Source organism: Poromitra crassiceps (genome assembly GCF_964638095.1).
Source record: "Poromitra crassiceps genome assembly, chromosome: 3".
Lineage (NCBI taxonomy): Eukaryota > Metazoa > Chordata > Actinopteri > Beryciformes > Melamphaidae > Poromitra > Poromitra crassiceps.
Window position 1 is genome coordinate 64,145,106 of NC_139625.1, and position 12,724 is coordinate 64,157,829.

At 44.9% G+C, this 12,724-nt stretch overlaps 1 protein-coding gene across 2 annotated transcripts in view; it reads right to left on the reverse strand.

Annotated features, from left to right (window-relative positions):
* dmd (dystrophin) overlaps positions 1-12,724 on the reverse strand; it is a gene marked incomplete at its 5' end in the record, with an annotated part of 540,780 nt that overhangs the window by 42,664 nt on the left and 485,392 nt on the right. For both annotated transcript variants that reach the window (XM_083633507.1, XM_083633508.1), the window contains 4 exons: positions 710-876; positions 6,805-6,962; positions 7,244-7,329; positions 11,230-11,431. In XM_083633507.1, coding sequence (XP_083489633.1) covers positions 710-876; positions 6,805-6,962; positions 7,244-7,329; positions 11,230-11,431 — 613 coding nt within the window. The remainder of the gene's footprint in view (positions 1-709; positions 877-6,804; positions 6,963-7,243; positions 7,330-11,229; positions 11,432-12,724) is intronic.

Genomic DNA, 12,724 nt, shown 5'->3' on the forward strand with positions numbered 1-12,724 from the left:
GAATAAATAATAGATTAATCCTGTCTATGCTCATACTAGGCAGCACATATCCATTGCCTTAATTGCCTCATTAAACTCAGATGGTGAAACAAGTTCGCTTATCACACAATAAATCACACTCGTTTGACTTATGAGGGCATGTATGTTATACTTCACATTCGCTAAAACTGCCGGTCTTTGAACTGAACTCTTTGAACAAGTCGGGATTGCCTGTCGGAGAGAAATAGCCTGGTTCAATGTGTTGGATCCGTTCACCTGTCGCGTTGAAGCACTTTTTACAGACTGGCATTGATGTGTCCACGGGCTTGCCCTCGCTGTCAGGGTTTCCATCCAAAGGTACCGCAACCGTTATGTAATATCAGGAATGTTGAAGAGGAGGGGCAATTAATTGACGTGATTAAAACATTGCTAGACACCAGTCAAACGCTCAAACGAGGGAAATTAACCCCATTCTCTGAATAAATGTCAGGTAAAGAGAAAACATCCTAACCTGATATTCAGACTGAAGTGGAGGAAATCATGATGGCTTGGTGACAGAGAGAGCGCACTGCTGTCTGCCTCTGCAGAGCTGCTAACTTTACACGTGCGTGCCGGCTAAGTACAATTTGGGAGATAACTGGGGCCAAATCCGTAAAAAAAAAAAAAAATTTTATACCAGCATGGATTTGTACTCTAAAGGTGGACTGGTAAAAAGTCAGTGTGAGCCTACCTGAAGCCTATGATGGGACACTCCTTGCAGATGTTGCACTTGGCCTGGTGCTTGGCAGTCTCTGCGGCGGCCACACGGTGCAGGACGGGCAGCCACACCATGGACTGAGGCTCCAGACGCATCCAGTCGAGGAACACGGCCGCCTCCAGCTCTGGCTTGTTGTTGGCCTGGGAAAGAGTTACAGAGTTACAGGAAGCACGGTTTAAAAATAAAACATCCACTAGTTCCAAAAAGTCACACCCGCTCTCTCTAAGAATATGACTGGTGACACATTGGGAAGATAATCTTTTTTTATTTATATATGAGTATATATAAGTTTTTTTTTGACAGAGTCACAGCGAGGAGTTTCACCAGGAGGATGTATCGCGTAGGAGGATCACGCTAGTCCGCCCAGGTCCCCTCCCCCCTGAACAGGCACCCCGACCCACCAAAGGAGGCACTAGTGCAGCGACCAGGACACATACCCTTAATCCAGCTTCCCACCTGCAGAGACAGCCAATCATGCCTGTATGGATGCAGGAGGCTCGAATCTGTGACCTTCGTGTTGGTAGGACTAGGCAGGGAATTTACTGGAAAATTTACTGGAAAATTTAGTAAATTTACAGGGAATTTACTGCTTATATAGATCAAAAAGCTTGCTACAGAATCATTCCTACACATGCTGCTTGAATAATTTGCTTATAGTAATCAGGAGTCCGCTTACAGTGGTAACTTTGGGTCTTGTCATACATGGGAAAAGATGTTTAAAACTACACTAATTCTATTATTTTTTCACTTACAAACTGCCAAAAATGAGCCAACGAGATAAAGCAGCGACACTTGGTGCATGTGAGACCAGACTGCTGTGTTTGAAACAGGTGGAGGCCTAGGCTAACTGTATGTATTTTGAAAGTCAATACAATTCATTAGAACACGGCTCTCTCGAATACTCGATTCTGATTGGTCAATCAACAATATTCACCGGTCATTATTTCTCGACAACCGACCGCTGCTCTGCCACACCTGGATTAATCAGTTGATAAGAGCTTTTTGTCAGCAAACACTACTAATTAGGCCAACCAGTTGCAGCTGTGGTGTCTTGTGTGCCAATTACGAATGAAACCGCTTTGCCGTTGAAAACGCTATTAAAAAATCTATTTGAATAATTATTTTTGTCAGATTATTGAATGATTTAGTTGTAGGCCGTGTTCTAAGCGGGATAATGTATATTGAGGCGGTGATTACTGGGAAATAATGACCTTCAGGTGAATCATTAAGCCCTCCGCTGCGCGTCGGGCTCAATCATCACCTGTCGGTCATTATTTCCCCCGTAATCACCGCCTCAATATACATTATCCCTTACGTAAATAGCTAAGCTGCCCATTTCATTACTTTATATGTACTGTATTCATGTAATAATTATACAAATGTCAATTAGATGGTAATCTGCATGACAAATATAGAAAAAGAAAAAAATCTGTTATAATGATCATCCACTTATAGAGCTCAACAGGCACATAACTCTTTGTGATGTAATTTGCCCCGGAAGTAAGTTCCGTGTCCATTTTCTCCATAGACATTTCGATAAATCCAAATATAACGAGATTTAAGGCTCGAACCATGCCAAAAAGTCTTCCAGAGAATCTTGAGTGACCACAAAATATTCGGTTTAAGCGAGAACAAAAAATAACAACGGGTAACAACAGATTCCCCCCCCGTTGTTATTTTTTGTTCCAGCCCTGAAATCACAAAAAGATGAGAAATATGAGAGTGGCAAGCCAAGCCAGGAGTGAAATGACTGTCATTGTCATTTTGTCAGCCTTCAAAAGCTGTCTGAGACTCTGGAACAGTGACTGAGACCAATATCAAAAAGCCAACTATGATTATCGCTGCTAGTCCCTGTTCCTCTCAAATCCCTGTCTGGGATAAACAACTGCGCCCGCAGTGACCCACCCCGGGTGGGTCACTGCTATTGTCCCTCGCCAGACAATGGTTTGACTTCCAGGATATGTTTGGGGGGGGCGGAAACAAAAGGGAAAACGTTGGCGAGTTCATCAAAGCATGGACTTTGAAGGCGAAAATGCCGGATTATGTTTTGGAGAACAAAGGATAATCCAGCGAGATTACAATTAGTGGGATCCTGGGAAAAGCCGGGGCAGAGGAAACTGAAGGGCGCGCTGGATTTGGCGCTGCCTGTTTTGCGGTCCAAGCGTTGCCGTCATCAATGCTGAAGACAGAAAGGGAACGCTTAACTGCACAGCTGTCGGAGATCATTGGTTTGATTCCCGGCATTCTGTCATTCACTTACTACTGCTGCTGCTGTCTGGTGTTTCCATACACACACGCCCACACACCTACGCAATCTCTCAGCTGCATTTTCCAGAGCCTGTGATGCACACGTTCACTTGTTTTTATTATCCTTGGTTTTATCGATGTTTTTGTCCTTTCTGTATATTGCACTCTATAAATAAATTTGATTTGGCTCGACGTAAGCCAACACCAGGATGCTCAGAGGGACTGTGGGAATTCATGGCCTTCTACAAGGCTTTAGGCGGTGCATGTTGCAGCACTGACTGCCCTGCTCCTATTAATAGCATCTATATCCATTAATACTGTCTGTAAACCTGTTTAAAATCAAACCGTCGGCCAAACTTAACATTAACACTGAAAAAGCCCCCTCTCCAGGGCATCCAGGTAGTGCAGCGGACTACCAACTACCACTTCCTACCAACACGAGGGTCGCAGGTTTGACCCCGCGTGCTACCTCCGGCTTGGTCGGGCGTCCATACAGGCACAATTGGCCGTGTCTGCGGGTGGGAAGCCAGATTACAAGGATGTGCCCCGGTCGTTGCACTAGTGCCTCCACTGGTTGGTCGGGGTGCCTGTTTGAAGGGGGGAGGGGGACTGGGAGGAATAGTGCCATCCTCCCGCTTGTATACTTTTTGCAACCCAGTTTAGGTGAAACAACGCCCCATACACCACCACACTTCATACACCACCACACTTCATACACCACCACACTTCATACACCACCACACTTCATACACCACCACACTTCATACACCACCACACTTCATACACCACCACACTTCATACACCACCACACTTCATACACCACCACACTTCATACACCACCACACTTCATACACCACCACACTTCATACACCACCACACTTCATACACCACCACACTTCATACACCACCACACTTCATACACCACCACACTTCATACACCACACTTCATACACCACCACACTTCATACACCCCCACACTTCATACACCACCACACTTCATACACCACCACACTTCATACACCACCACACTTCATACACCACCACACTTCATACACCCCCACACTTCATACACCACCACACTTCATACACCACCACACTTCATACACCACCACACTTCATACACCCCCACACTTCATACACCACCACACTTCATACACCACCACACTTCATACACCACCACACTTCATACACCACCATACACCACCACACTTCATACACCACCACACTTCATACACCACCATACACCACCACACTTCATACACCACCACACTTCATACACCACCACACTTCATACACCACCACACTTCATACACCACCACTTCATACACCACCACACTTCATACACCACCACACTTCATACACCACCACACTTCATACACCACCACACTTCATACACCACCACTTCATACACCACCACACTTCATACACCACCACACTTCATACACCACCACACTTCATACACCACCACACTTCCGCTCGCTCGCACCGAAGCCGAATGAAGATCGCCCGTTATGCAGCAGAGCCAATATATACACTTTATGCATAAAATGACACATTAATTACGCTGATATATATATCACTTTGTGTATATAATATGACATTATTTAGGTAGTAAAACAGATATTAACATTGCTTTTTCTTGGCTTATAAAATTAATCATCTCTAGTAGTAGTATATTGGGGGCTGCAGTGTCACCCACGCAGCAATTTAACGTTACTATGAAAGCAATGCAATTACAACTTTTAAACGGTGATGGTGATCTGAGAAAAATAACAAGTCAATGACCATAACATGATGCTGCATTTTGCGCCAATCGACTGTATTTTTTATGATCAAACTTTTTATTATTTCTTCCACAAACAGTTTAGCCATCCACACTGTCACAAATAAATGGACAAGACAAACAGAGAAAACAGAGCGGCAAGTAATGCCTACCCCACACTACAGGATTTTCAAATCCTTGAAGATTATAAAAATCTTGAGAGCCCACACACTACAGGACAGAGAGAGCCGATTTTTTAACATTTCAATCTTGGGACACACACACAATCGCGTCTGTTCAAACGCAACCCCACACACTAGAAGATTATGCAGAAGATTCACCTTGGAAACAGGGCTCAACGTTAACTTTTAAAATGCCTATTCAGTGTGCGCACCGGGTGTAGTAGTGTCATTTCGTTTTCTAAACAAATTTTATTTTTTGTTTTTATAATGCATTTGCACTGAAAGGATTTGTTTAACTAATATTTGCGCGGACAGCCGCGTCCATTCGGGGTGTAGGCCTACTGTGCACGGCCAGGCGAAAACCGTCTGCACAGGTGTCTTGTGGAGGGGCGCGTCTGCTGATTTGACTCACTTTTCCGTGCGGACACTCGCCGATGCGGGAAGCTGAGACCTAAGCGCTTGTTGTAGGCTACATGCTTTGCAGTATAGCATTTAGTTTTCCGTCCCGTTCAAAGACGCACGGGTATTTCACCTCGATGACAATTTCCTCCTTCTTTGTTTCTGTGCGGGGCTGCGAGCGGACGCGGACCAGATTATTTTGCGAAAAACTGTAATGGAAACGCAGCTACTACTGGCTCTCTGCTCAAGATGCAATCGCCTGTCGGGTTGTAAATATCTAACATGTTAGATATGCCCGATTCACAATCGGGAAGAGGCAGTCTTCCCGATTGTGAATCTTTGAACCCCACACACTACAGGATCATTTGGGAAGATTATCTGCCCGACGCGCTTCAAATCGGGAGCACCCCCGAGAAAATCGGGAGGGGGGAATCTTGGCCATAATCTTGCAAATTATCCTGTAGTGTGGGGTAGGCATAATCTGTATATAGATATGTTAGGGATACATATTTAAAGTACACAAACACACACACACAAAACGGGGGTGCTTATTGTACACATTCAAAACAGTTTAACCCAAGTCTGGATTGCAAGTAAGCTAGAATTGAGTCTCCACCTACAGTAGGTGTTGTATTACTTTTGCTGAGCGGGATGACTGATAAAGTAATGTGAGCATGATCTGATAAAAGATTGCTTCCTATGTGGCATGAGAGAGTAGATGGGACAATGGCATGTGACAGGAAAAATAATCAATCCTCGAGAACACATTGTGGGGGTGTGAATAAAATGTATAGTCGTTTACTGTCGGATTAAGTATTCGCCAAATGTCAAAGATACCCAGCCCCTCGCACATGTCTCTCAGTGCGTTTGTTGTCCTCAGACGCCGTGTGGGTGGAGGTTTGCGGTATAACATAGGGTCCATCACCTGGTTAAAGTCCCCACCCAAAATGATAGGAAAATCGCCCAATTCATGGAGTTTGACAATTGACTGTTTCAACGCACTGCAAAATAACACGGCGGCTAGTTTGACCGTGTATTTTGGAGTGGAAGCTGGCTTTGGGATTGCAGGCAGTCTGCAGTAGAAGGGCATAAAACATTTGTAATGGATGATCACAAAAAGGCGAACAAATAATCTGTTTGAAGTTATAATTGGCATGAAGTTTTCTGAAGGTTTAATCATGCAGTTAGGGCAAAGATTCGGTTAATAAAAAACTTTTTATATGAGGGTTTTGCGATCTTGCTAAGCTAGCAGAGCGCCGCAGCGCTTCTTCCCGTCGCGTCATGCGGCCGTGGTTTCACCTCAACTGGGTTGCAAAAAGTATACACGCGATCCTCCCACACGCTACGCCGCCGCCAGTTGTCAGGTGAAAAGAAGCGGCTGACGACTATGTATCGGAGGAACCGGGGGGGGGATTGTGTGTGTGTGCGTGTGTGCGTGCGCGCGTGTGTGTGCATGTGGGAGAGGTGGTGTCACGTACAAACTGGAAGCAGCTGCGGACAGAGGGCTCGATGTTGGAGCCGCCGAATGAGGCGACCTCCCCGAGCTGGCGGGGGATCTGGATGGAGTCGTGGAGGAGGAGGCCCAGGCGACGCTGGTCACAGAAGCCCGTGGCACTGGCAACCTGCCGGAACAAGACTGCAGGGAGGGCGGGAGGGGGGAGAGAGGGAGAGAGAGTGACAGAGGAGGAGGAAAGAGGAGAGTTTTTTGGGGGTATTTTTATTAACAGAGACGGATTACAGGGGTGATTCCAGACATTCCAATAAACTACTGCAAAATAATACCTCCACAAAAAGCCCTCATATTTGTACAGATGCCGTGTGTGTGTGTGTGTGTGTGTGTGTGTGTGTGTGTGTGTGTGTGTGTGTGTGTGTGTGTGTGTGTGTGTGTGTGTGTGTGTGTGTGTGTGTGTGACTTACATCTGTACTTGTCCTCCAGATGGGCCTTGCAAAGCGAGATGATTCCAGTTTTGAAGGACAGAGTCCGGATCTTTCCAGTGCGACCACTAGAAAACAACATAACAACATGTTAAAGTCCCCCTCCACTCAAATATGTTTTGATGTCTGTGCGGAGTTTGACAATAGAAGGCTGTTTTCGCATTCATCTGCTGAAAGTGGAACGTTTCTCTGTGCTCAGTGAAAATGCCATTTTACGAGGTGGGCCTACGAGCATGATTTGTGACATCACAAACCCGTTTGGAAGCCAATCCCTGTCCAATTTTTTGCTTACAAATGTGTAATGGAGAAACTTGAAGCCTCCAGTGTGCATACAATGAGAATGGACTTTACACTGAAGTAGGAACCCACTTAAGTCCAGCAGTTAAACTTTTGAAATGAAGGATATTTGCACATTTAGATGTATTCTGGATTTTTTTATGAGGGAGAAAGAGTAGTACTTTATATACATCTTAAAACATGTCGGGAGGGGATTTTTAAATGTTAAACTCCCCCACCCCATTGGTTACATCTCTCTGAACATTTTCAGTATCCCTATACCCAAGTATCCCTGTTAAAGGATGGCTTTACTGATTATCAACCCACTTTGTATCATTCTAATCTCGGTAATATAAGCACATGGGCAATGTTTACCTTCTCTCTCTGTGTTTTCCTCATGGAGAGCTCTCATTTCCTCCTCTGGCAGAACGCTCCGTTGTGACACGTTTTACGTCACAACGGAATTACGGAAGTTCTGCTCGAGACACGGAATCGGCTCCGAGGGCGGGTCTTATTGTTTCTTTTTTAAGTATGCACACTTCCATGAATAATCACATTAGTGCCTTTTAAACATGAAGTCTGGATCATGTCAGGCTAGAGAGAGCAGGATATTTTCAGGTTTTACCTTTTTAAACATGAGGGGTCTTTGTTTAGAAACAACTGGATATGAGCCGTTTTTTCTGCCAGTGGGCGGGGGGGGGGGGGGCGGTAGCATGTATCGATAACAAGAAATGTGATAGGAAACAGCTTTAGCGAATTTGTAACCAAACTCCATTCAAAAACATGCTTTTTAACAGAGGGTCCATTCCTGGCATTGTGCCAAAAATGAGGCAGTCAAAATAGTGGTCGCACCGTCGTCAATCACTGTGGGTGATTTATTTATTTATTTATTAAGTGGCATTCAAGTCATATCTGACTAGTTTTAAATTGATTTCTCCCCACAAAAGTTAGGCTAGGCCTATATGTCTCGATATAGGCTATCAGTCCGTCAGCTCCTATCCTCTCCGCAGTGTGGACGCACAGTCACACAACACTGCCTGCCTCAAATGGTTGCCTCACACAATAGAATTGGCTGCATCCAACTCGAGCAAACTTCTCAGAAGAGACTAACGTTAGTGACAAATCTGGAGACTTCAAAAACATGCCGTTTTAACGGAGTCCATTCCGACCACGAGGGGTGGCAATGTGCCAAAAAATCCGCCTTCGTTAGGCTACATAAAGCCGCCCAGTCAAAATAGTGGTCGGCCCGTCGTCAATCACTGTGGGTGATTTATTTTACAAGTGGCATTCAAGTCATATCTGACTAGTTTTCAATGTATTTCTCCCCACAAAAGTTAGGCTTTTTCTGACATGGGAGCAAGCAAGCAGCGCAGCAGTAAGCGTCCCTCCTGATGCACTGGACCTGGCTGCCTGCATAGCTGCAGCACTTCACGCCTACTCGCTAGCAACGTCACGAAGAGCCACACCCGCCCACTCAGACGGATCTGCGGATAATGACCTGCCACTGTTTAACAGCAGCTGCGCTTGCGTGGAAGCGGATCTTACACCGGCGGCCGAGGTGAATAAGATACGGACTCACGGGAGTGCGCGTAGGCCGGCTAATTGTTGTTTAACATGCAGGCCAACCGGCTAGGAGCAGGTTATAATACGGATTCCACTGCATGTTAAGAAGTGGCTATTGAGAGCCTTAACAAGCCTTAATGACTTGCAGCTGGCGGGGGCGGAGTTTCTGCAGGAGGATTCTTCCCCATGAGGAAAACAGAGAGAATGTGCCCATGTGCTTATATTACCAAGATTATAATGATACAAAGCGGGTTGATAATCGGTAAAGCCATCCTTTAAGGCTTTAACACACCAACTCAACTTGAAAGGATTTTGGCAATGAAGGCCTCACGGCCTGTGTCTGGGCAAAAAAGTTGCACTCGAACACACTGCAAAGACTACAGCCGACAGTCAACTAGCACGTACGTTCTGCGCCTGCGTGAGACCATAGGACTGCAGATACATAAACCAGATACATGAAACAAAGCAGCATATGCCTACCATTTTCACACCACTCTCGCTCACCACTGAAACGGTTTCATAATATGCTGTAGCTACTTTTAATTAGGGATGCACCGATCCACTTTTTTCACGTCCGATCCGATTCCGATACCTGAATTTGGATATCTACCGATACCGATATTATGCCGATACCAATATTTTTCTTGAATATACAGTATAGGCAAAGATTTGGCCAATTAAAGATTTTTTTTTTAAATATACCTTGCAAAAAGCAGACAAAATTAAGAAAATATACAAGGCAAAGAAGGATACTATTATACATGGGCAAATTACGGCCAGTGCTGGAATTGCAAAAAAGAAAAGAAAATCGGATTCCGAACCGATCCGATCCGTGAATTAGTGCCAATATCGGCACCCGATACCGATATTGGATCGAATCGGCCCCATCCCTACTTTTAATCGGGAATATGTCCGATAATTCTAATAGACAAATATTTTCACAATGACGTGGCCTTCTGGAAAGCCCCTTGAGCCTGTCGCTGTACGATGCGGTTTCCCCTTATTTTTTTGCCACTGCCTCTTCCTTTCTTCTTCCACAAGCAAAAGACCAGGCAAAGGCTGACAACATTAGTTCCATTTGCACCTTTTTATCAGACATATCCTGGATTAAAAGTAGCTACAGTATATTATGAAAGCGTTTACGTGGTGAGTGAGAGTGGTGTGAAAATGGTAGGCAAACACTGCTTTGTTTCCTGTTGCAAATAGCACTGGCGTTGTCAGCCGTTGCCAGGTCTTTTGCTTGTGAAAAAAGAAAGGAAGTGGCGGAGGTGGAAAAATCGGGAGAAAATGGGTGATATCACACAGCGACAGACTCAAGGGGCTTTCCCAAAAGCATGACATGGTGAAAATATCTGTGTATTGGAATTATCAGATGAGATGAAGTTGAAAAATGAGAACGTTTTGTATGTGCCGTCTCTTCTCCTGCACCGCTTCACTACCAGCTGACCAGCCAATCAGTGTGATTTCTCTACCAGCTGACCAGCCAATCAGTGTGATTTCTCTACCAGCTGACCAGCCAATCAGTGTGATTTCTCTACCAGCTGACCAGTCAATCAGAGTGATTTCTCTCACCGAGGGCCCAACAAATCGGCCGAAAAAGCCGCTGATAAGACAGACTAGACTAGAGCCAAAGGTGCATGTCACACCGCAAAGACTAGGGCCACAGATGCTCTCCGACGGCCCAGAGACATTGCAGACCGTGCGTTATCGGTAGAGCTGCCACAATTAATCAATTAGTCGATCGTCAGAAAATTAATCGACAACTATTTTGATAATCGATTAATCGTTTTGAGTACAATTTTAAGAGACAAGATCTGAATTCTCTGATTCCAGTTTCTTAAATGTGAATATTTTCTGGTTTCTTTACTCCTGTATGACAGTAAACTGATATTATCTTTGAGTTGTGGACAAAACAAGACATTTGAGGGCGTCATCTTGGACTTTGGGAAACGCTGATCGTCATTTGCTACCATTTTCTGACATTTTATAGACCAAACAACTAATCGATTAATCAAGGAAATAATCGACAGATTAATCGATTATGAAAATAATCGTTAGTGGCAGCCCTAGTTATCGGCTGTGTGTCTCTGGGGTTTTAGTGCCTGTGTGCGCGTGTGTGGTGCACCTACGTGTCATAGACGTTGAGCAGCCAGTTGAGGCACATGTCGACGCAGAGCGGCACGTTGACCAGGTGTGTGTGCGTGTGCTCCAGCCGCTGGTACAGACTGGTCAGACTTGTCACCAGCTGGGCGATGTCCAGAAGCTGCTCGTTCTGCTTCAGACCATGCTGCTCAAACACCTCGCAAGCCACCGGCATGCCCAGCAGGTCCACTGAGGAGAGGGAGAGACAGAGAGAAGTTCTATCCCAAATCCCAAAATCTTACACAAATATCAAGAATTTGAGAGACAATCAGAAAGGGACTAGTCTCGCAGTAGCCAGCCTTAGATAGATATCTACACCTGGTGCATGACCCATGAAAAGTGGACCGCCCCTAAGACCAAAACAAAACGTGTGACAGACATATGAATTGACCAACCACGGACCACGTGACACAACTCGTAGCGTGGTACATTTTGAACAATGCCGCAATGCACGCAGAGAGCCAGACTTCCGTAACAGCCCAGCCAATCAGATTTTACCGTATTTGATCAGATTTCTATTCCTACAGCAAAACCCGGAAATGCTGATTTAGACCCTCCGTCGCTGGAAGAGTTCTGACATAAGACTTGGGTCTGATTATGTGAGACTAGAAAGGGACAAACTCAAATATGTATTAGAAGAAAAACTAAATTGCTGCATATTGACAGCTAAATATCTGGGCACTTGCCACAACCTGAGGGACATATAGTGACATGCCACCAGACCATAGAGCTACTGCCATATTTGACTTATAATGCCCTATCTATTAGGGATTTGATTGCACATATAGGTACTTTGATATACTTATTATTGTTGTATTGTTATTGTATGTTTGCTTTGGCAATATCAGCACTGTCTTTTCATGCCAATAAAGCATAATGAGAGAGAGAGAGGGAGAGAGGGAGAGAGAGAGAGAGAGAGAGATGGAGAGATGGAGGGAGAGGGTTAGAGAGAAGATAATTTCCCTCCAGGGGTCAATTAAGTATCACATGATTCATTTTTATAGTTCATTAAGTCCACTAAAGGACAGGGAGGGAGAGAGGAGAGGTGTGTTAATATTGGGAGGAGAAACACACCGACGCTCTCTCCATGACTGTTGTTGACATGGCCCATAAGTCAACTGAAGGGGAGATGGGGAAGCACACACACACACACACACACACACACACACACACACACACACACACACACACACACACACACACACACACACACACACACGAGAACTTACATGATGGAATCTATGCTTTACAAAATGTAAAAACGGTCCGTTTTCATCATAAAAACCTGAATTTTGTCAAACTGATTCTCCTCATGATTGCCAGTGATTTGTATCACCTTTTAAATATTCATCAAAAGATTCATATTGGATTTGGTTAGTGAGAAGTTGGCAGGCACAGCCGACCAGTACGTTCTGTTCTCTTGGAGCAAACGTCTCGCCAGACTCTAAAATTGACAGTAAAACAAATCTGGTGGTTCAATGT